A 25,367-nucleotide genomic window follows, 5' to 3' on the forward strand; every position below is an offset into this window, starting at 1 on the left:
CAATGAAGGCTCATGAATAACAGAGTGTGCTGGATTCCTAATTAAAGCATTTAATTAACCCATTGACTGAATTGTGGTCACTGCTGATATATGGGAACTCTACTACAGTATCTTTCTTCAGTCCCTCACAGGGTTTATTAAATCTGATCACATCACTGCTATGATTCAGGAAGACAGATTTCAAATTCAAACCACTTCACATCAAGCCTACCTTGTCATGGTGGTACACAAGCAGGGTGGACATATGGTGGTACACAAGCAGGGAGAAGAATAGATCGGAGGTGTTACAGTTGAATAAAGGGGACTATGGAGCCATGAGGGAGGAGCTGGCAAAAGTTGACTGGAAAGATACCCAACCAATGGCAGGTATTTCTGGGAATAATACAGAAGATGCAGGATCAGTTCATTCCAAAGAGGAAGAAAGATTCCAAGGGGAGTAAGGGGTGACCGTGGCTGACAAGGGACGTCAGGGACAGTATAAAAATAAAAGAGAAGAGGTACAACGTAACAAAGATGAGCGGGAAGCAAGAGGATTGTGTAATGTTTAAAGAGCAACAGAAGATAACTAAAAAGACAATACGGGGAGAAAAGATGAGGTACGAAGGTAAGCTATGTAGAGAATATAAAGGAGGATAGTAAAAGCTTCCTTAGGTATGTGACGAGGAAAAAATTAGTTAAGAACAAAGTTGGGCCCTTGAAGACTGAAAAAAGTGAATTTATTATGGGGCACAAGGAAATGGCAGATGAGTTGAACAGGTACTTTGGATCCGTCTTCACCAAGGAGGATACAAACAATATTCCTGATACACTAGTGGCCAGAGGATCTGGGGTGACGGAGGTACTGCAGGAAATCCACATTAGGCAGGAAGTAGTGTTGGGTAGACTGATGGGACTGAAGGCTGATAAATCCCCAGGGCCTGATGGTCTGTATCCCAGGGTACGTAAGGAAGTGGCTCTAGAAATCGTGAAAGCATTGGTGATAATTTTCCAATTTCTATAGATTCAGGATCAGTTCCTGTGGATTGGAGGGTAGCTAATGTTATCCCACTTTTTAAGAAAGGCGGGAGAGAGAAAACAGGGAATTATAGACCATTTAGCCTGACATCGGTGGTGGGGAAGTTGCTGGAGTCAATTATAAAAGATGAAATAGCGGCACATTTGGATAGCAGTAACAGGATCGATCTAAATCAGCATGGATTTACGAAGGGGAAATCATGCTTGACTAATCTGGATTTTTTTGAGAATGTAACTAGGAAAATGGACAAGGGAGAGCCAGTGGATGTAGTGTACCTGGACTTTCAGAAAGCATTTGAAAAGGTCCCACATAGTAGATTAGTGGGCAAAATTAGGGCACATGGTATTGGGGGTAGAGTGCTGACATGGATAGAAAATTGGTTGGCAGACAGGAAACAAAGAGTTGGGATTAACGAGTCCCTTTCAGAATGGCAGGCAGTGAGTGACCAGTGGGGTACCGCAAGGCTCGGTGCTGGGACTGCAGCTATTTACAATCTATATCAATGATTTAGATGAAGGGATTCAAAGTAACATTAGCAAATTTGCAGATGACACAAATCTGGGTGGCAGTGTGAACTGAGGAGGATGCTATGAGAATGGAGGGTGACTTGGACAGGTTGGGGGAGTGGGCAGATACAGTTTAATGTGGATAAACGTGATGTTATCCACTTTGGTAGCAAAAATAGGAAGAAAGATTATTATCTAAATGGTGTCAAGTTGGGAAAATGGGAAGTACAACGAGATCTGGGGGTCCTTGTTCATCAGTCAATGAAAGTAAGTATGCAGGTACAGCAGGCAGTGAAGAAAGTGAATGGCATGTTGGCCTTTATATCAAGAGGAGTTGAGTATAGGAACAAAGAGGTCCTTCTGCAGTTGTACAGGGCCCTAGTGAGACCACACCTGGAGTATTGTGTGCAGTTTTGGTCCCCTAATTTGAGGAAGGACATTCTTGCTATTGAGGGCGTGCAGCGTAGGTTCACCAGGTTAATTCCCGGGATGGCGAGACTGTCTTATGCTGAGAAAATGGAGCAGCTGGGCTTGTACACTCTGGAGTTTAGAAGGATGAGAGGAAATCTTATTGAAACATATAAGATTATTAAGGGTTTGGACACGCTAGAGGCAAGAAACATGTTCCCGATGTTGGGGGAGTCCAGAACCAGGGGCCACAGTTTAAGAATAAGGTATAAGCCATTTAGAACGGAGACGAGGAAACACTTTTTGTCGCAGAGAGTTGTGAGTCTGTGGAATTCTCTGCCTCACAGGGTGGTAGAGGCCGGTTCTCTGGATACTTTCAAGAAAGAGTTAGATAGGGCTCTTAAAGATAGCGTAGTCAGGGGATATGGGGAGAAAGCAGGAACGGGGTACTGATTGGGGATGATCAGCCATGATCACATTGAATGGCGGAGCTGGGTTGAAGGCTTCCTCCTTGCACCTATTGTCTATTTTCTATTGTCCAACCCATTTTTAATTCCTGCATTCCACAAGATCATATTTCTAATCACTGAACTGTTGGAACCGCCCAGGAAGTTTGCGACTATAATTGAAAGCACATCTTCGGTTTGAGCTGAGAGCTGAGGAACAGAAGCTGAGAACTCAGACGAAAGACAAATAGTTTCTACATTTTGATCTGCAGGTGTGTTAAACATCAGAGGAAGTTCAAATTCACCAAGTCAACATGAGCAATCAACAGGTAAATTTGTTTGAATACTTTTAATCTCAACTCTGGTCACTGGGCAGATGATTGTTATCGATGCTCAGACATATTGTCTCCATCAGTCAGAAAATGTCTGAGCTCAACAACCTACACCCAGAGCCGTGGGAGACTGTGGTCTGCAGACAGTGGGCCGTACTCGATGTGTGTGGGGGGGATTTTCCTGAACTTTCCCTTGTTCATATGTGGTCTTCAGAAGACATGGCTGCTGATGCCATGGTGGAGCTGATGCCGGCTGTGATCAGGCACCGACAAATAGCCTAAAGAAGGACGCGTTGTGGCATTTGGCAGTCATCCTCAGTCCTGGACGTAGGGTGATGTGGGGAGCGTGAAGTCAGAGGGTAAAGCGGGCTCTGATTTTAAAGAAAACTAGACAAAGGGGGACCCGTTGGGTCCCTTCCCCTTAACGCGCTGTTGTGGGGGGGGGGGGTGGGGTGGGCATGCGGCGTCACACACACACTAAAAGGGCTTTCTCACGGTGCGACCTGACCCATGACCTAACAAGAGTTTGACACCTGGGAACCTCCTGCGATAACAGTACGGCATTCGTGGACCACCGAGGACCTCCGTGGCGCTATCGTGTAACTTTGTAAGGTCGGGAGAAAATTCAAACATTTTTGAATTTCTCCAAGAGTGACTTGAGCACTTTTTGGTGAGCGTTGCAACATTGTATGAAGCAGATGCCAGTGCGATACCCGTGCGATATCCGTAATGACTCTTGCGGGTACCGTGGGAACTCCTGCGAACGGTAAACCCGGAAGCTTGACCGAAGGGACATAAGGTGAGTAATAGGTATTAAAGGGGGCTTGGGGTGTGGAGGAAGGGAAGGGTGGGGGGGGGGGGGGGGGGTGCTCGGGGTGATTACAATGCTCTCTGGGGTGCGGGAAGAAGGGTCTCGAAAAGCAACTCGCCGCTTTGCTCTTAAGACAAATTGCTTCGATTTGAATCTCCCCGCAGTACAAGGAAGTAGAGGCAAGGTTGCGCCGTGTGTTGGAAGGAACTGCAGATGCTGCTTTAACCCGAAGATAGACACACAAAAAACTGGAGCACTTCATCGGGTCAAGCAGCATCTCTGGAGAGAATGAATAGGTGACGTTTCGGGTTGGGAGACCCTTCTTCAGACCCGAAACTCTCGAGCCGAAACGTCACCTATTCATTCTCTCCAGAGATGCTGCTTGACCCGATGAAGTGCTCCAGTTTTTTGTGTGTCTATCTTGGAGAAATTCAAAAATGTTTGAATTTTCTCCCGACCTTACAAAGTTACACGATAGCGCCACGGAGGTCCTCGGTGGTCCACGAATGCCGTACTGTTATCGCAGGAGGTTCCCAGGTGTCAAACTCTTGTTAGGTCTTGGGTCAGGTCGCACCGTGAGAACGGGCCATAACCACGCCCCACACACACACTAACTACTCCCCTTGATATATTAATATTATTAATTTGGTCCTTTTACCCCATAACCGCCCTATCCAGACGCATAGCCCCCAACTCGCAGGCATGTCTTGAGAGGGAGGAGGGGTAGAGAGTGAGGGCAGAGAGAGAGAGGGGGCAGAGACAGCGAGTGAGAGGGGCAGAGACAGAGAGGGGCAGAGACAGAGAGTAAGGGGGGTGGAGGAGAGGAGGTGGAGGAGAGGGAGGGTGGGTGAGGGAGGGTGGCGGAGAGGAGGGGGGAGAGAGTGAAGGGAGGAGAGAGACATAGGAGGAGAGAGAGGAGGGAGAGAGAGAGGAAGGGCAGAGAGAGAGGAAGGGGTGAGAGAGAGGAGGAGAGAGAGGAGGGGGAGAGAGAGAGTTGGGGGAGAGGATGGGGGAGAGAGAGGAGGGGGGAGATAGAGAGGACGGGGAGAGAGAAAGAGAGGAGGTGAGAGAATGAGAGGAGGGGAGCTGGGCAGCAGCGTCCCCAGCATGCGCCAGGCCTGAGCGAGGCCCGGGGCGATCTGAGGACTATCAAAAGCTTTTCCACCCTGCTTCCCCGCGCCCGTGCTGCGATAACAACCGCCACCGCCATGTTGTAGAACTTCAAGGAGCCCAGTGGAGCACGCAGCACGTGTTTAGCGGCTTCAATCCAGAGCCCTGGGTTGGGGGGGAGGGCGGCTGGGCCACGTAACTCGCAGCTCGTGGAAAACAGTGCCCAGCAGGCTGCGCGGTGATAACTCTGCGCAGCTGGCCGTGAGGAGCAGAAGCATTGTGACGTCATCCAGCTCGCTTCAGCTCGTTAGATTTTAAAATGATCTCAGATTGGTGAACAATTTTAGTAAAAAACCCTGGAAATAATAAATCAAATTATCAGATGAGGCGATTTTTGAGATCATGAAGTAAATCCCTTCTGGAATATGTAATAATTTCACTGTGCTGGACCACTTTCTGTTTACAGGTATTAATGCCACCTGCTGGATGTTCAGGTTCCTACAGCTTTGAGTTACCTTTCCTGTTAGGTAGGAAGTTGTCATAAACCAGGAAGCCCAGCCCAGGGAGAGTACCGCATGGTGTAGACTGTAATTCCAGACTGTAATTTACTGCCAGTCCACCGCACCAGTTCGTTAGACGCATTGTCTGTGAGTAATTATGTTTGTGTAACAGCATCTTTATACATTATTGTGCAGGATTGCTATTATTAACACAGTTAAGAATGTTTCATGTGCCCTGGCTAGTTTCTTACATAACAGCACTGTATTTAGTGGTGGCATCATAGTTTATTTATTTATTTATTTATTTATTTATTTATTCCGAACAAGTAAAGACATTAACGACATTAATATTAACAAAATCGAAATTATCAAACAATTGGACATTACAATCAATATTTACAAAGCAATGAGAAGAACAAAATCAAAGTTCCAATGTCCAACTCTGTGTCTGTACAAGCTCGAAAAGGAGTGAGAAGAAGAATAACTTATTAAATCTCACCCCTTTTCCCCAACACTTCTACCATATTTAAAAATCAATTCATTACTAATAATAATACTACCCTAGGCAATTTCCCGTAATACCTACAGACATATATATACATACAACTATTATGTACATACAAACTTCATAACTGAAGTACCCAAACATAAGTAAACAATAGTAAAGCAATAGATAAACATTAACCCCCACTTGTCAACCATCCCCTCCATCCCTGTACCCCTTGAGAATTATTTTTTTATATATCATTTTAAAATGATTCATGTTTGTGCATTGCTTTAATTCCCCGTTCAATTTATTCCACACTCCTACTCCACAAACCGAAATACAAAAGGTTTTTCTAGTCGTACGGACTTTTTGTTTCTTAAAGTTAAATATTCCTCTTAAATTGTAACCCCCCACACGCTCGTTAAATAATTTTTGAATGTTTCCAGGTAAATTTTTATTTTTGGCCCTAAACATTATCTGAGCTGTTTTGAATGTAACCAAATCTTCTAATTTTAATAATTTTGACTCTAAAAATAATGGATTCGTATGACCCAGATACTTAGCATTATGGATAATACGAATTCCACCTGCAGGTTTATGTTTCTATACCAAGTGTATAACGTTACTAAATATGCGGTTTCCCTTTCTGCTTGTATGTTACAGTTTCACAGTTGAATACAGTAAAGAATCAACGACATCTCGTGTCTACGGGTCTTTATTGGATTAATTGTTTAACTTGCTAGATAGCTGGATAGGGACATCCAGCGAGTCCAGTATAGTGAAAAGACAGCACCACAACAAGCTGTACTACAGGGTGGCTCACATCATCACACTGTCCGTCCACACCTCAACGCCATGGCAACAAGCAACCAAGACAATGCTTCACAGAATCAAGCCAAGTCTCTCAGCGGTCGTTCTTACTGCTCTGCAGCCAGTTCCAGTGCCAGCATGGCCGCCCTTAAAGCACGGGCTAAAGCAAAAGCAGCCGATGCCAGAGCAGCATTCGCTCAGAGAGAGATAGATATGAAGGTCGAGGCTGCGCGGATTCAGGTCGAGGCTGTGCGGATTCAGGCGACCTTAGAGGCCTTGCAGCAAGAAAAAGAGATGGAAGCAGCCATTGCAGAGGCCGACACCATAGAAGCAGGTTTATTAGCAGAACAAGGGTCACGTAATAGATCACCGAGCCCTGCTCACCCTCAAAACCAGCACGAGCGTACTCTGGACTACGTCATAGAGCAAGCCAGCATAAAGTCAAGCCAACATGTCACTGATTATGATATCGAGAGTGGTAGCATAGTATTTTGTCCATTGCCGCCCGTTCACCAGACCAAATCTAATCTGGCCAGTTCATTTCATAGGCATCACAATCCCAGTAATGTGCAAGGAAACGTGGAGCCTAAATTGGAGGATAGAAAGCCAACGGCAACCTTTCTGCACAGCGGCTCTATCAACCCTCCTCAAGCCACCAACGATACCAATCCCACCACCATGGACCTCGCCAGATACCTTGCCCGCAGCCAGCTCGTTACAACAGGATTGACGGCCTTTAACGACAAGCCTGAGAATTACTGGGCTTGGAGATCCTCCTTCCAAAACGCCATAGCAGGCCTGGGCCTTTCACCCGGAGAGGAGCTCGATCTTTTGGTAAAATGGCTTGGAAAAGAATCCTCGGAGCAGGCAACAAGAATTAAGGCTGTCAACATGAGGAATCCAACAGCAGGTTTGAAGATGGCTTGGCAGAGGCTCGAAGAAACTTATGGTTCACCCGAGTCTATTGAGCATGCCCTCTTTACCAAGCTTGAGAACTTTCCCAGGATCACCATCAAAGAGCCATACAAGCTACGTGAGCTCGGGGACCTTCTGTCAGAAATCGAAGCGGCAAAGGTCGATGGGTATTTACCTGGGTTGTCTTACCTTGATACCTCCAGGGGAGTTGCACCGATCGTTGAGAAGCTCCCTCATAACATCCAGGAAAAGTGGACTGAATTTGGATCCAATTATAAACGCCGCCACCGCATCTCTTTCCCCCCATTTAAAGTGTTTGCTGACTTTATCCGTGCGGAGGCAAAAACCAGAACGGATCCCAGCTTCAATCTTCGCCTCTCTTGTCCAGCAATCGTCCAGAGGGAAAACATAGAGAGACATGGTAAAACTCTCGTCTCTGTCCACATGTCACAAGCATCAACAACTCTTGAGACACAGGAATCCAGTGACCCATCCAAGCTGTGTCCCATTCATGCCAAGATTCATCCATTAAAGAAGTGCCGAGCCTTCAGAGAAAAGAGCCTGGAAGACCGCAAACACTTCCTTAAGGAACTTTCCATTTGTTTCCGCTGCTGCTCCTCCACAAGTCATTTCGCCAAGAACTGTACAGCAGAAGTGAAATGTATCGAGTGCAACAGTGACAGACACCTCTCCGCTCTACATCCAGGCCCAGCCCCAGCCCCCTGGAAGCCCGAGCCATCTCCCCCCGCATCTGAGCATGGCGGGGAGGAAGAGGTAGCAGTAAACCAGGAGATCACCTCCACATGCACAGAGGTGTGCGGTGATGGGGTCAGCGCGAGAGCGTCCGCTAAGATATGCCTCATCTCAGTCTATCCAGAAGGACGTCGCCAAGAGGCACGCAGGATGTACGCCATCTTAGATGAACAGAGCAACCGCTCTCTTGCAACATCTGAGTTTTTCAATATCTTTGAGATCAAAGGAAATCTTAAGCCATATTCACTGCGGACATGTGCCGGGCTCAAGCAGACTGCAGGTAGAACAGCCTGCGGCTACATGGTGGAGTCTGTGGATGAGAAGACATTGCTCCCTCTTCCTCCACTCCTAGAATGCAATCAAGTGCCCAACCTCCGTGCCGAGATCCCCACTCCCAATGCTGCGCGTCACCATAGCCATCTAAGATGCATTGCCAACGCGATTCCTCCACTGGACCCAAACGCCAAAATAATGGCGATGTAGGTCTTGGTGGCGCACATAGACCTACCCAAGTGGAGGGACGCATTCCAGGATCTACAGATGCGACAGATTCCACGGCCCTACACCACATTCTCAAAGTTGAGCATGCTACAACAGGAGCTTTGTCTGTTCTCAGACGCATCAGGCAAGGCCATCGCCGCAGTTGCCTATCTGAGGGTCATCATCAAAGACGGAATAACGGAGGTGGGCTTCATCTTTGGCAAAGCAAAGCTGGCAACCCAGCCAGAGCTCACTATTCCAAGACTAGAATCGTGCGCAGCGGTCTTGGCTGTCAAAATCGCAGAGACAATTGTGAAGGAGATGGACGCCATCATCTACCACACGGACAGCAAAGTAGTACTGGGGTACATCTGTAACCGGTCAAGGCGATTTACACATGCGTCCACAGCCATATCCAACGCATCCAGCAGTTTTCGTCATCTCATCTGGAGGTTCGTTCCCACGGATGACATCCCAGCTGACCCCGGATCACGGTCCGTCCCAGAAGCTCTACGTCCGCCCAATCAACGAAGTGGTTCTCCTCCTGTCTCCCGAGGACTCTGGGGGTTAAATGGGAGATTTGCACGGGGTCTGGGAGACCCCAGGTGGGGAGTGTACTGGACCACTTTCTGTTTACAGGTATTAATGCCACCTGCTGGATGCTCAGGTTCCTACAGCTTTGAGTTACCTTTCCTGTTAGGCAGGAAGTTGTCATAGAAACATAGAAACATAGACAATAGGTGCAGGAGTAGGCCATTCGGCCCTTCGAGCCTGCACCGCCATTCAATATGATCATGGCTGATCATCCAACTCAGTATCCCGTACCTGCCTTCTCTCCATACCCTCTGATCCCCTTAGCCACAAGGGCCACATCTAACTCCCTCTTAAATATAGCCAATGAACTGGCCCCGACTACCCTCTGTGGCAGGGAGTTCCAGAGATTCACCACTCTCTGTGTGAAAAAAGTTCTTCTCATCTCGGTTTTAAAGGATTTCCCCCTTATCCTTAAGCTGTGACCCCTTGTCATGGACTTCCCCAACATCGGGAGCAATCTTCCTGCATCTAGCCTGTCCAACCCCTTAAGAATTTTGTAAGTTTCTATAAGATCCCCTCTCAATCTCCTAAATTCTAGAGAGTATAAACCAAGTCTATCCAGTCTTTCTTCATAAGACAGTCCTGACATCCCAGGAATCAGTCTGGTGAACCTTCTCTGCACTCCCTCTATGGCAATAATGTCCTTCCTCAGATTTGGAGACCAAAACTGTACGCAATACTCCAGGTGTGGTCTCACCAAAACCCTGTACAACTGCAGTAGAACCTCCCTGCTCCTATACTCAAATCCTTTTGCTATGAAAGCTAACATACCATTCGCTGAAAGCGAACATACCATTCGCTGAAAGCTAACATACCATTCGCTTTCGGTCATAAACCAGGAAGCCCAGCCCAGGGAGAGTACCGCATGGTGTAGACTGTAATTCCAGACTGTAATTTACTGCCAGTCCACCGCACCAGTTCGTTAGACGCATTGTCTTTTCACTATACAGGACTCGCTGGATGTCCCTATCCAGCTATCTAGCAAGTTAAACAATTAATCCAATAAAGACCCGTAGACACGAGATGTCGTTGATTCTTTACTGTATTCAACTGTGAAACTGTAACATACAAGCAGAAAGGGAAACCGCTTATTTAGTAACGTTATACACTTGGTATAGAAACATAAACTATGATGCCACCACTAAATACAGTAAGAAACTAGCCAGGGCACATGAAACATTCTTAACTGTGTTAATAATAGCAATCCTGCACAATAATGTATAAAGATGCTGTTACACAAACATAATTACTCACAGACAATGCGTCTAATGAACTGGTGCGGTGGACTGGCAGTAAATTACAGTCTGGAATTACAGTCTACACCATGCGGTACTCTCCCTGGGCTGGGCTTCCTGGTTTATGACAACTTCCTACCTAACAGGAAAGGTAACTCAAAGCTGTAGGAACCTGAACATCCAGCAGGTGGCATTAATACCTGTAAACAGAAAGTGGTCCAGTACACTCACCATTAGCGCGTCGGGTTTTCGAGGAAATGTGAATCAAAGAAAAAGAGAGAAGGGGAGGGAGAGATAGAGGGGGGGAGGGAGAGAGAGGGGGGGGGGGAGAGGGGGGGGGAGAGGGAGAGAGAGAGAGAGAGAGCGAGAGAGGGAGAGAGAGAGAGGGGCGGAGCGGCAGCTCGCGGGGGCCCGATCTGAGGACGGTGAAAAGCAGCGGGGGGACCAGCTGATCGTGGCTTCCGTTAAGGGAAGTGCACCCACCAGCGTGACAGAGCCGGTACGCTCCTGAAAAATTTGTGGCGACCATAATGAGGCCGCGACTAGTTCCCAGAATGCGGGAACTCCTCACAACCATGAAGGCGACTCCCTGGCAACCACCCGCGAACATGTGGTGACCATGTGGCGATTACATAGTCTCCTGTAGTCGTCTAAAAAGTCGCTTAAGTGGGTCAGGCCCATAGCCTACTATTTTCTCTTATTTAACCCATCTCTCATTGTCTGTTCTCTCATGAAAACTGTTGCAGGCACCTGTGAATCCTGTGCGGCTTCATCTGATCACATTTTACCTTTCCCCATTTCACTACCCTCAGCCCCAAATCACCACAGATGAGTACGTTCTCTGGCAAGATGCTGAGATTTGATGATCAGGAGACAGATGCAGCAATTTTTCTACCAGGACAAGTGAAGATCAACGGACAAAATAAAAAATATGTGAAATATTGACCTTTAGCTCAAGAGGGCTGGATCACAAGTAGAAATTATCTTACAGTATTGGCAGATTTAACTAAATTAGTTCCACCTTATTGGGTACACTGCTGCACAGGTTCACCAGGTAAATATTAAGGCTAAAAAACAATCACGAGTAAAAAATGTACAGATTTGATTTGCACTCCTGCAGGTACAAAAGATTAATGCATTATTATGTTGTTGTGTTGTGTTCTTTTTGGCCGTATGGTAACTCAAATCTCACTGTACCAATTGGTGCATGTGGCAATAAATGCAACTTGAACTTGAACCCTAACCATCAGAATCCAAATCACTACAAACATCAGGTATTATCACAACGTTTAGCAGGTACTATAGTAACATTTAAGAAACATTTAGACAGGTACGTGGATAGAACAGGTTTAGAGAGATATGGGCCAAAGGCAGGCAGGTGGGGCATGTTAGTCAGTGTGGGCAGGTTGGGCCGAAGGGCCTGTTTCCATGCTGTATGATTCGATGAAAATATCACTACATTTATTAACTTCTGGTGTTGATTTCCAATGTGATCCCCATCTTATTTCCAGTCTGCCTTTAATAAAGCAAAACCTGGAGATTTGATTGAAATATGTCGAACAGGGTATAAACACTGGGCCCTCTACATTGGACATGGAGATGTCGTACATGCAACTTCAGGTAAAAGCTGTTCACTTATTTTCTCCTATTTAACATGTTTTGCATTGTAGACTTCTCTGCCCAAGTGTCATTCAAGCCGTACCAGGGATACTATCAGACCTGATAAAGACCCTTTCATATCTATTCTAGATGGAGCAAGTTTTCCCTCCTCTAGATCGGCAAAAGGTGGTGTGATTAAGAGGGAGCCTCTCACTGAGGTAACTGGACGTGATTCCTACAAAGTCAACAACGATTCAGACGGAAGATTCAAAGCATTACCCGTGGACGAGATAATAAACAAGGCTAAACAAAGCATTGGACAGGAAGCGAATTACGATCTTCTAAATCACAACTGTGAACATTTTGTAAACAAACTTCGATATGGTAAAGAGTTTTCCTACCAGGTAAGTGCAGAAACATAAGACCATAACATATAGTAGCAGAATTATGCCATTCGACCCATCAAGTCTATACTGTCATTCAATTATCTATTTTTCCCTCTCAAACCCATTCTCCTGCCTTGTCCCCATAACATCTGATGCCCAACCTACTCCAAGAACCTATCAATCTCTGCCTTAAAAATACCCAATGACTTGACTTTCACCGTCGCCTGTGGCAATGAATTCCACAGATTCCCCACCCATTGGCTCAAGAAATTTCTCCTCATCTCCATTTAGATTTTCTGAGGCCGTAACGTTTGGTCCAAGACTCTCCCACTACTGAAAACATACTTTCCATATCCACTTTATCCAGGCCTTTCATTATCTGGTAGGTTTCAATGACATCCCCCCCCCCCCTCATCCATCTAAACTCCAGCGAGTGCAGGCTGAGAGGTTTCAAACACTCATCGTACATTAACTCAATCATCCTTGGAATCATTCTCACAAACCTCTAGATCCTCTCCAAAAACCAGAACACCGTTCCTCAAATATGGACCCCAAAACTGCTCACAATAATCCAACCGTGGCCTCACCAGCACCTGATAAAACGTCAGCATTACAGCCTTGCTTTTACTGTATATTCTAGTCCCGTCAAAATTAATGCTAACATTACATTTGCCTTCCTTACCGCTGACTCAGTCATAGAATGTGGAAACAGGCCCTTCGGCCCAACTTGCCCACACCGGCCAACAGGTCCCAGCTACACTAGTCCCACTTGCCTGTATTTGGCCCTTATCTCTCCAAACCTGTCCTATCCATGTATTTTTCTGACTGTTTCTCACTCGTTGTAATAATCCCAGCCTCAACTCCCTCCTCTGGCAGCTCGTTCCATACACCCTCAGATTCCAATTAAATATTTTCCCCTTCACCTTAAACCTATGTCCTCTGGTCCTCGATTCCTATACTCTGGGCAAGAGACTGTGCATCTACCCAATCTATTCCTCTCATGATTTGATATAAGATCACCCCTCATCCTTCTGCGCTCCAAGGAAAAGAGTCCTAGCCTACTCAACTTCTCCCCATAGCTCACACCCACAAGTCCTGGCAACATCCTCGTAAATCTTCTCTATACCCTTTCCAGCTTGACAACATCTTTCCTATAACATGGTGCCATCAATATTCTAAATGCTGCCTCACCAACATCTTATATAACTGTAACATGGCCTCCCAACTTCTATACTCAATACTCTGACTGATGAAGGCCAATGTGCCAAAAGCCTTTTTGACCACCCTTTCTACCTGCGAGTCCACCTTCAAGGAACCATGCACCTGCACCCCTACCTAGATCCCTCTGCTCTACAACTCTCCTCAGAGCCCTGCCATTCACTGTGTAGGTCCCCTGCCCATGTTCAACTTCTCAAAACGCAACACCTCACATTTCTCTGTGTTAAATTCCATCAACCATTCCTCTGCCCACCTGGCCAATCGATCATGATCCTGCTGCAAGATTTTACAACCATCTTCACTCAAACTGCAAATTATTATTTGGGAGATTCTCCACAACACTCCCAAGTCCCTTTGTACCTCCAATTTCCGAATCCACTTCCAATCTAGAAAGTAGTCTTTGCCTTTATTCATTCTACCAAAGTGCATGACCATACACCTTGCTATGTTGTATTCAATTTGTCATTTCTTTACCCAATCTCCTACCCTCTATTGTGGGAGTCCTTCTGCAGCCTCCCTACTTCCTCAACACTACCTGCCCCTCCACCTATCTTCATATCATTGACAAACTTGGCCTCAAAGCCATCAATTCCCTCGTCCAGATAATAACCTGGACAGAAAACCATTGAGGGGCCTGAGATGTCTTTGGCCCTCCAAATGTATGGGACATGATGGTTCAAAGGCGTTACATGTTCAGTGGCTGGTTTGTGTACATTTGGCAGTGAAGGATACAACTCACTCCACTGGGTGATGACTGGGGTCAAGTTTAGAGCAGAATTGTATTGCAAACCAAGTCACACATGGGAGAGCAGGAAATAGAGGGATATGGATCAAGAACAGAGAGGTGAGATCAGTTTAACTATGCATCATGTTCGGCACAAGCAATGTGGGTCGCAGGTCCCATTTCTGTGCTGTACTCTTCTGTGTTCTATCTTCTTGAGGGAAGGGGAGGCAAAGGTACCGTGGGCAGGTCACCAGATGTCATGTCATCGATGACATGTTAGGATGTTTAAGAAAGAACTGCAGATGCTGGAAAAATCGAAGGTAGACAAAAATACTGGAGAAACTCAGCGGGTGAGGTAGCATCTATGGAGCGAAGGAATAGGTGACGTTTCGGGCCGAGACCGTTCTTCAGACTGTTACCTATTCCTAAGCTCCATAGATGCTGCCTCACCTGCTCAGTATCTCCAGCATTTTTGTTAGGATCACACAATCACTTGGAACATTTTTACTGTGGAATCCATGACTAAACATATTTTTTCCCCCACAGGCTAATGATGTAAGAAAGACTTTTCTCAATCCAGCCGCAGCTTTGGGGGGGGAACATTGGGGGGAGAACATTGGGGGGAATTCATGAACACTAAACGCTCATGAATAACAGAGTGTGCTGGATTCCTAATTAAAGCATTTAATTAACCCATTGACTGAATTGTGGTCACTGCTGATATATGGGAACTCTACTACAGTATCTTTCTTCAGTCCCTCACAGGGTTTATTAAATCTGATCACAGCACTGCTATGATTCAAGAAGACAGATTTCAAAGCCAAACCACTTCACATCAAGCCTACCTTGTCATGGTGGTACACATGCAGGGTGGACATATGGGGAGGGAAAGGATGTTGAATTCTGGGCACTGGCTTGCAATACTGTGAGATAAGGGGAGAGCAGTAGGAAAGAAGCAGAACGTATTACTTGAGGGTTTCGAGAGAGCAGCGAGCTCTCCACAAAAATGGAAATCCAACTCCGTCAGTCGTATTCAGAATCCAAGAACAGGAAACGCAAACCATCACCCTTTGAGATGTGTTAGAAGGAACTGCAGATGCTGGATAAAATCGAAGGTAGACACAAAATGCAGGAGTAACTCAGCAGGTGAGGCATCCCGGCGAGTCTGAAGAAGGGTCTCGACCAGAAACGTTATCAACTCCTTCTCTCCATAGATGCTGCCTCACCCGCTGAGTTACTCCAGTATTTTGTGTCACCCTTTGAGATAATAATAATAATAATAATATATTTTATTGTCATTGCACATCAGTGCAACGAGATTTGGGTTTGCAGCTTCCATCCGATGTCATAACTTAAATAACTAATAAAATTTAGGTTTAGATACCCCGAGAACCATGGTTTGTAAAAGAACATTACAACAGTAAAACTGTTCAAACAGACTGAAGTGCAGATGTGTCTGTGTGTCGTGACCATCCGAGGGAGACAGTCCAGGGGGGGTGGGGGGCACTCAGCAGGGCCGGTTCAGAGCCGTTATAGCTCTGGGAATGAAGCTGTTCCTGAGTCTGGAGGTTCGGGCGTAGAAGGCCTTGTAACGTCTGCCTGCCGGAGGGAAGTAGTTCGAACATCCGTTACAAGGGTGTGAGGAGTCTTTGTGGATGCTGGCGGCCTTCCTGAGGCACCGTGTGTGGTAGATGCCCTCCAAGGCTGGTAGCTGTGTCCCAATGATCTTCTGCGCTCTGTGGACGACGCGCTGAAGAGCTCTCCTCTCCGTCTCCGTGCAGCTGAGATACCACACAGAGATGCCATACGTTAATATGCTCTCTGTGGTGCAGCGGTAGAAGGTTGTCAGCAGCTGTTGGACAGACCAGTCTGTTCTCAGGAAGAACAGTCGTTGCTGTGCCTTCTTGACCAGCGCAGCGGTGTTGGTGGACCATGTGAGGTCCTCTGAAATGTGAGTGCCCAGAAACTTAAAGCTGCACACTCTCTCCACACTGTCCCCGTAAATGGAGATTGGGGCGGAGATGTGTTTGTTTCAATAAATGCTGTCAAATGTAATTCCCTTGACAGCAATTCACAGCACTTTATAGAGGATATTATTCAGCCTATAGTGTATGTTCTGACTCTCTGTATCAATCCAAGCTGGTTTCAAGGATCCAGGTCAATGTAAAGTTTCAATCAGGTAAAGTTAAAAACTGCCCACTGGTAAAAACATAAACAAAACAGAGAAAGACACATGTGATGGAGTAACTCAGCGGGTCAGGCAGCATCTGTGGAGAACATGGATAGGTGACGTTTCACAAAGTGCTGGAGTAACTCAGCGAGTCAGGCAGCATCTGTGGAGAACATGGATAGGTGACGTTTCACAGAGTGCTGGAGTAACTCAGCGGGTCAGGCAGCATCTGTGGAGAATATGGATAGGTGACGTTTCACAGAGTGCTGGAGTAACTCAGCGGGTCAGGCAGCATCTGTGGAGAACATGGATAGGTGACGTTTCACAGAGTGCTGGAGTAACTCAGCGGGTCAGGCAGCATCTGTGGAGAATATGGATAGGTGACGTTTCACAGAGTGCTGGAGTAACTCAGCGGGTCAGGCAGCATCTGTGGAGAACATGGATAGGTGACGTTTCACAGAGTGCTGGAGTAACTCAGCGGGTCAGGCAGCATCTGTGGAGAACATGGATAGGTGACATGGACAGCTGACCTACTGAGTTACTCCAGCACTGATTGTCTTTTTTTGTAAACCAACATTAAAATGTCCTTGTTTCTCCAATAAGACAACGAGTCTCGGTGAATTAATAATAATAATAATAATAATATATCTTTTATTGTCATTGCACGTCAGTGCAACGAGATTTAGTGTGCAGCTCCACTGATGTACAAGAAAGGTAAATAAATGCAATACATAAACAAGCAAGCTGGATTGATTGACATGACCATATGAGCGAGACTGTCCAAAGGGAGTGGGTGGGGGGGCACTCATTAGGGCCTGTTCAGAGCCGCTATAGCTCTTGGGATAAAACGTTTCCTGAGTCTGGAGGTTCGGGCGTAGAAGGCCTTGTAACGTCTACCGGAGGGAAGTAGTTGAAACAGACCGTGGCAGGGGTGAGATGAGTCCTTATGGATGCTGAGGGCCTTCCTGAGGCACCGCGTGTGGTAGATGCCCTCCAAGGCTGGTAGCTCTGTCCCGATGATCCGCTGCGCTCTGTTGACGACACGCTGAAGAGCTCTCCTCTCCGCCTCCATGCAGCTGAGATACCACACAGAGATGCCATACGTTAATATGCTCTCTGTGGTGCAGCGGTAGAACGTTGTCAGCAGCTGTTGGGGCAGACCAGTCTTTTTTAATGTCTTCAGGAAGAACAGTCGTTGCTGTGCCTTCTTGACCAGCGCGGCGGTGTTTGTGGACCATGTGAGGTCTTCTGTAAAGTGAGTGCCCAGAAACTTAAAGCTGGACACTCTCTCCACACTTTCCCCGTAAATGGAGATTGGGGCGTATTCTCCAGAATGGGACCTCCTGAAGTCAATGATCAGCTCCTTGGTCTTGGAGGTGTTTAGTGCCAAGTTGTTATTGGCGCACCAGTCCGCCAGGTTCTGCACCTCCGCTCTGTAGTTTGTTTCATCACCGTTGGTGATCAGCCCAATCACTGTTGTGTCGTCTGCAAACTTCACGATGGTGTTGGTGTCGAATGCAGGGACACAGTCGTGAGTGAAGAGGGAGTAGAGCATGGGGCTTAGTACACAACCCTGTGGTGTGCCGGTGCTCAGGGTGATGGTGGAGGACAGGTGCGGGCCCAGTCTCACTGCCTGCGGTCGCTCCGTGAGAAAGTTCAGGATCCAAGCGCATATCGGTGAGCTGAGGCCTAGCTGGTGGAGTTTGGTGGTGAGCTTGGTGGGGATGACCGTATTGAATGCAGAGCTATAGTCAATGCCACAGAATTCTGCATGCCACAGACACTGGCTTACAATGGCTGGTCTGGAGAACTTGGAAGGTCCTGGCACCATGCTGGGCCCTGATCTGACGAGAGGTTAGATGAGCTTGCAAGCAGGTTACACATATAATCATAAGCCTGTGCTTCTTCCCGACTCTACAAACAACAGTCAGCTATGTTTTAAAACTAGTTATCCTCCCTAGTACTGAAAATAGGCTTCACTCATCTCTCAGTAGTCCCTTGGGTGAGCAGGTTAACCCAATGATTTTGCAGCTGTCTGATGAGCTACTTGGTATTGAAAGTGAGCCTGTTTGTCTGGCAAAGGGAATGTTATCAGACAACTCCATTTTAGCCGAGAAGCATGTTTCTCCTCCCTCACCTGCCATTCAGGAGCTGCAGCAGTCGTTCCAGGTGAGACAGAGGTTCACATACACCTCATCTACAGTCTAGGTTCCTTCCGCTGCTGGACATGGGGGGCAGGTTGTGGTGGAGACACCCCTCAAAATAAGGGAAGGGATTCCACGCCAGTGGGCCACATGAGTAGCAAGGGTGTGGGGAAAATTGTGATTTGGGGAAACTGTATTGAATGTATATGTAGCCTCCGAGAATGTCGGATGGAGTTTTGTAAGGATCATGTATTGTATATATTTACTTCTCGAATAAAGTATATTTTGAAATAAAAAATCTAACCTCATCTACTGCATCCGGTGAGACCTTTCTACTTCATGAGAACAAAGTTTAGACTTGGCGACCATTTCACCAAATATTAAAGCTCGGTCTGCCAACTGAATCATCCGGAAGAGTGAATCTTCATCACGCAATGCACATTTAATCACTGAACTGTTGGGACTGCCCAGGAAGTTTGTGACTAGAATTGAAAGCACATCTTCGGTTTGAGCTGAGAGCTGAGGAACAGAAGCTGAGAACTCAGACGAAAGACAAATAGTTTCCACATTTTGATCTGCAGGTGTGTTAAACATCAGAGGAAGTTCAAATTCACCAAGTCAACATGAGCCGTCGAAAGGTAAATTTGTTTGAATACTTTTAATCTCAACTCTGGTCACTGGGCAGATGAGTGTTATCGATGCTCAGACATATTGTCTCCATCAGTCAGAAAATGTCTGAGCTCAACAACCTACACCCAGAGCCGTGGGAGACTGTGGTCTGCAGACAGTGGGCCGTACTCGATGTGTGTGGGGGGGATTTTCCTGAACTTTCCCTTGTTCATATGTGGTCTTCAGAGGACATGGCTGCTGATGCCATGGTGGAGCTGATGCCGGCTGTGATCAGGCACCGACACACAGCCCAAAGAAGGACGCGTTGTGGCATTTAGCAGGCATCCTCAGTCCTGGACGTAGGGTGATGTGGGGAGCATGAAGTCAGAGGGTAAAGCGGGCTCTGGTTTTAAAGAACATTTATAGCAGCAAAACCGGCAATTTGGCCCAACTGCAGGATTTTATGCTCTTTGGGAACCTCCCTCTGCATATCAACCTTTTGTTTCCAGCAAATATGAGAGATGTCAGCGCTTTCTCTCGAGCTGCTTAATGGGAAATTCAAAAGCTTTCTCAGAAACACCAATTTATAATGCGCCATAACTTACCTAGGTTGCTTTCACTTTCACATTTATCTGGCTCCATGAAAAGATCTCCATCGCCTTCCTCAGGCACAGCCTATGGGAGTAAGTTCCTGTTTACTCTACTCTCTGACTATAAACACTTGAACTCCTTATTCCCTTTGTTTAACACTTTCCCTGTCGTTAACTTTGGATAAATATTAAATAAATGGAAACCTTCTGGTCTGAGCCATCGTTTGCATCGTTGTCAGGGGGTCTTCAGATGGTCAGAGAAGCAGACATGGAAAAGTAACAGGCGATTTAAAAAAAAGAATGAGACAAAAAAATCTAGTTTCAGCTTTCTCAATGAAACGCAGGAACAATTAGGCAGTTGGAAATGATTAACAACTGAATGTGGGAATAGGTTGGGGTTTGACATCCACAAACACTGAATTCACACCGGAGTATATTTGATAGCTGCTTATTGTGTGGGAGAGGGTAGACACACTGCCCAGCACCACACGACTGAACCACGATGGTGCAAGGATTATAAGAACGTATATTTCTAACAAAGGTGTCTGCACTAATTCATTGCCCAAAGCCAGGATCTAAAATTAAATAAAACATATTTACAGTTTATTCCTCATCTTGCTTTTGTTGACAGATAACAGAGTGTTCTTGTCTCTTATAGCTCCACCTCGCGTTCTGTTTCCTATGGGCCTGTCCTACTTACCAGAGATCAGTACGTTCTCTGGCAAGATGCTGAGAATTGTTGATCAGCAGACAGATGCAGTGATTTTTCTACCAGGACAAGTGAAGATCAACGGACAAAATTAAAAATAAGTGAAATATTGACCTTTATCACAAGAGGTCTGGATCACAAGTAGAAATTATCTTACAGTATAATAGTAAGATTAAACGAGAACTTACCTGTTTGAAGTTTGATCTTTATTTTATGAGGAGTTGCGATGAGAGATTACGTGAAGACCCCGCCAGCACGCATGCGCGACATTCTTCAAAGCAGCGGTGTGGAATCACAGAAATAGTAATTGAAATAAACATAGTAAAGATAAGAAGAACTAAGATACCAGTTGACCTTTATAATTGAGGAGCGGGAGCGGAGGGCACGTAATCCCTCATCATTCCGTAGACCATCCCGCTGTTGCCAGGATATGGTCCATTGGTATCTCCATATTCCTGGCCGCCGATGTTGCTGCTGCCCTGGTGGAGTGAGATTTTAAAATGTCAGTATCCACCCCAGCAGCTCACAATACCTGTCTGAGCCATCTTGAGATGGTTTGTACCGACACTCGACCATGTGGCTTTTTGGAAGCTGACCCACAGTGCCATTTCGCTCCCTCTTAATGCTTTAGTTGTGCTAAGGTATAGCAGTAGATGTGACATGACACATAAACGGGGGTCAGGTGGGTACGCCTGGAATTCCATCGTCAGTCCCGAAGTTCCCGGTCTGCTCTGCTTGACCAGCTCTAACATTTTGAATGTAATCTGGTCAGCTGATGTGACCATATTGTCCAGTCTTAGATAGTGTAGGGACTGGACCCTTTGGGCTGAGACTAATGCCATCAGCATTACAGTTTTCAAACTGTTCCAGAGACAGGGATCTGGCTGGTGACCAACCCCTTAGTAATGAGAGGACGACACTGACGTCCCAGATCTGGGTGTACCTTGGTCCAGGGGGATTGGTATTAAAAATCCCTTTCATGAGTTTGGCCACCAGTGGATGTGATCCTATGGACTGCTGTCCTGGTGCCTGCCATAGATAGGCTGACAGAGCACTCCTAGCACTGTTGATTGTGCTGTAACTCAGCCCTTCATCGAAGTGAAGGCTGGATAGGAACTCCAGGACGTTCGTTATTGTAGCTGTTCTATATGCTACCCCAGTCCTCGAGCAGTACGCTTCCCACTTCCGTATGCTGGAGAGGTACTGCTTCTTGGTCGATTTCCAGTAGGCTGCCGTAATCATGTCCATGGTCCTGTTCGATAGTGCCAGATCCAATAGTGGTCTTTTTAAATTCTGCAACCCAACAGATTTATCCTGTCATGGCACGGATGACTTTCGCCCATAACAGGATGGACCAACAGATCTGGTCTTTTGGGAATGGTCATGGGTGGTTCAATGACCATATCGAGGACCACAGGGAACCATGGCTGTGTAGGCCAGTCGGGTACTACCAAAATACATGAAGCAGAGTCCATTTGTATTTTGCGTTGGACCCGACTGATGAGGCAGAAGGGGGGAAAAGCATAGAAAAACAAATTTCCCCAATTCAGCGTGAACGCGTCCATCGCTGCTGCCTCAGGGTCTGGTTCCCAAGCGACATATGTTGATAACTGGTGATTCAATCGGGATGCAAAGAGATCGATATCTGGTGTTCCATATCGATTTGTAATTTCAGCAAATACTTTGGGGTTCAACATCCATTCGGTTTTGTCATTGAATTTTCGTGACCTGGTGTCTGCCACTGTAATGAGCTTACCTGGTAGGTAAGTTGCTAATAGCCAAATATGTCTGTCGACACACCATTGTCAGATTGTGTTGACCAGATTGTCACAAGATATCGATTTTATTCCGACCATATGGTTAATATAAGCCACCACTGTGGTATTGTCAATTTGTAGGTGGACATGCAAATGGTGCATAGCTGAACAGTAAGCTTTTAGCCCATAAAACGCACCCAACATTTCTAAATAATTTATACCCAGTGTCTGTAGTAGTGAAGATTCTTGTATATTCCATCTACCACCACTACTAGATATAGTGTTAGTTGCTCCCCAACCTTGAGCACTGGCATCCGTTTGTACCGTGATTGCTGGGTTACTGATAATAATAGGGCTGGAACTATGCCAAATGTTTACTTTCCACCATTGTAACTCTGAAATTGCTTTGGCTGGTAAGTTCATGGGTCGATCATAATGACCTGCATGTTGTTTTAATGCTTGCACCTTTGCTCTTTGTAAGTTTTGGTAATGCAAAGGTCCAAGCTGAGTAGCTGGAAATGCTGCTACTAATTTCCCAATTACTCTTGCCATTTGTCGAATAGTTGGTTGATTGGTAACCAATAATGTGTTGCAGGCTTGCACCAATTCCGCTGCTTTTTCTTTTGGCAACGTTACAAACATGTGGACTGAGTTAATTGTGAATCCCAGATAGTCCATAGTTGTGGATGGCGTCAACTTAGATTTATCTGGATGTATAACAAAGCCTAGAGTTTCAAACAAATGTTTGGTAGCTAATACTGCTGATTTAGCTAATTCCAGGGTTTTGCCCACTATCAAAATATCATCAAGATATGCCATGCCAATATGTTTTTGTTTTCTTAATATTGCCAAGGCTGGTTTTAATATCTTGGTAAATAGTCTTAGATTAGATTAGATTAGATTTACTTTATTAATCCCCTTATTCAGGGGAAATTCAGATGTCCTTGCAGCACACTAATAAAAATACAACATAGCATTCAAGAAGTTCAACACCAAAACACAAAAACATCGTAAAGATATTTGATACAAATTCCAAAGAGTCATGTTCCATTTTTTCTATGACTCCTTTTGTATGTAATCTCACCAGTTATGCCTGACCCTCCTATTTTTCTTTTTGTGTGAGTGTAAACTCTCTGTGGGGTACAGGTTGAACTGGTGGCATGCTTTTTTGGATGAATTCAATTTTGTATCCCTGAATACTTTGTAGTATATAATTATCAAGAGTGATAATCCTCCATACTTCCAAAAACAGGTGTAACCTCCCCCCTGTTAGTACAGGTCCTGCACCTTTTATGTTCTGGAAGGAACCAGACCCACCTACCTCCATGGTTACCGGTAGAGTGTTCATTTCCTGGGTTTCTGTTTCTTCGTCGGTCGAGGTGTTGCTGTGTGGGGTTGGCGCATCTTCCATGGGGTCCGCTCTGGGCCCTGGCCTAAAAAAGACCTCCGGGGATGATATGCGGGCTCCATGCTTTCACCAGCACCCTGATGTTGACGCCTGCTGGTGGATGCATAGGGGTGCTGCCGCCTGGGTTGTGTGGCTTTGCTCGTTCCTAGGCCTGCCCTCATGAGTCCATGCACTTTCGACTCCTCATCCAGATCTTTAACCTGTTTCGACAGGTGCCTCCCAAATAGCAAGATTTGTGGTTGTGAGGTCGCAGATTTGCACAACCCTGCAAATTTGGGATTGAGGGCAGGTCTGATGGCATCCTCCCGCAGGCTGTTTATCTCGTACTGTGTGTTGCACAGTAGAGCCAGGGTATCCAGCTGGTTGTCGGTCATTTCGACCCCATCCACCGAACGAGCATAAGGTGTGATAGCTGACGTCAGGAGCTTCAGGATTTTCGGGAGCTTCACCTCCTGGGTTCTTATGCCCAACCCAATATACCCCCAGATTTGGCTGTTAACGGCCGGTATATTGAGGGAGATGCAGTTCTCCGGGGGCGTGTATCTGTCCAACGCCTCATTTACTACCTGTTCTTGTAGTGGGTTGAAGGACAGGTAGTCAATACTGGCCGCCAATTTTGATTGTAACGGCTGTCCCGCTCGTGATGTTACCGCGTAGCGGTTGATCACTCCCAGCAGCTCTTCTGCTGGGAGTGTTCCTGCACCCCCAGCACACTGCTGTTGTCTTCAGCCACGGACCCCTCTTCTTGACCAGCCCACACCAGGCCACCAACGCTCCCCTCTGTCAAGGGAGATGCGATGGATAGTGCTGGATATTGCACTGTTGTGGGTGTGTATGCACTCCCATGGCGGGCTTGCCCCATCTCCCGGAGGAAGTCCCGCTGGAGCACCTGCTCCATCAACCGCTCCATGCGGGACAAACGGTCATCTTTGCCGCACTCGGGCAGCACGTCTTCCTGACCGGACTCATCGTAGTCTACCGGCCAGACCGACTTTTGCTTTGCCTTGCCCCCAACCCGCTGCGGTGGTTGGAGCTGAGCAGCTTGCGGCGTTGGGATTGGCTCAGCAGAAATTGCGTCGGTGACTGTGGACTGCATCGAGTGCGGTCCAGATGCCGCCGGTCGCCCCCCACTGCTGGAACCCTCCTGGGCCATCACAGTCGGACGGGGTGTGACCTTCTTTGGTTTTCTCCCCTTGTCCATTTGTTCTCTATAACACAGAGCATAACAAGGGTTTTGTTGATAACGACCTCAGAATAAGGTTTTACTTACCTGGAGGTCCCGTTTTAAACTCTATTGCGGGAGAGCTCATTCCCCCGCCCGTCGTTGTTGCACTGCGTGAGACGCTATGTCGCGCATGCGTGCTGGCGGGGTCTTCACGTAGTCACTCACGTGACTCCCAAGTAAAATTAGCAGATTTATCTAAATTAGTTCTACCCTGGTCATCACCTTCTTAGGTACACTGCTGCACAGATTCTACAGGTAAATATTAAGGCTAAAAAACAATCACAAGTACAAAATGCACGGATTTGATTTGCACTCCTGCAGGTACAAACGTTTAATGAATTATGATGTTGTTGTTGGATTTGTTGTATTGAACCCAAACCATCAAATCCAAATCACTACAAACATCAGGTATTATGTTTGGGAAGT

The 25,367-nt window shown here is 46.4% G+C and overlaps 1 protein-coding gene across 1 annotated transcript; it reads left to right on the forward strand.

Annotated features, from left to right (window-relative positions):
- Positions 1-2,451: 2,451 nt before the first annotated feature.
- On the forward strand, positions 2,452-18,707 carry LOC116968468 (phospholipase A and acyltransferase 3-like). The gene is made up of 4 exons (XM_033015232.1): positions 2,452-2,704; positions 11,914-12,022; positions 12,152-12,405; positions 18,531-18,707. Exons 1-4 carry the CDS (start codon positions 2,690-2,692, stop codon positions 18,705-18,707), a joined length of 555 nt encoding a protein of 184 aa, XP_032871123.1. The 5' UTR covers positions 2,452-2,689.
- The last annotated feature ends 6,660 nt before the right edge of the window (positions 18,708-25,367 follow it).

Source organism: Amblyraja radiata, chromosome 45 (assembly GCF_010909765.2).
Source record: "Amblyraja radiata isolate CabotCenter1 chromosome 45, sAmbRad1.1.pri, whole genome shotgun sequence".
NCBI classification, from domain to species: Eukaryota; Metazoa; Chordata; class Chondrichthyes; order Rajiformes; family Rajidae; genus Amblyraja; species Amblyraja radiata.

Coding starts and splice junctions, on each gene's coding strand:
- LOC116968468 (XM_033015232.1), top strand. Junction 12,023..12,151: donor TGTCGTACATGCAACTTCAG/GTAAAAGCTGTT, acceptor TATCTATTCTAG/ATGGAGCAAGTTTTCCCTCC. Junction 12,406..18,530: donor GTAAAGAGTTTTCCTACCAG/GTAAGTGCAGAA, acceptor ATGATTTTGCAG/CTGTCTGATGAGCTACTTGG.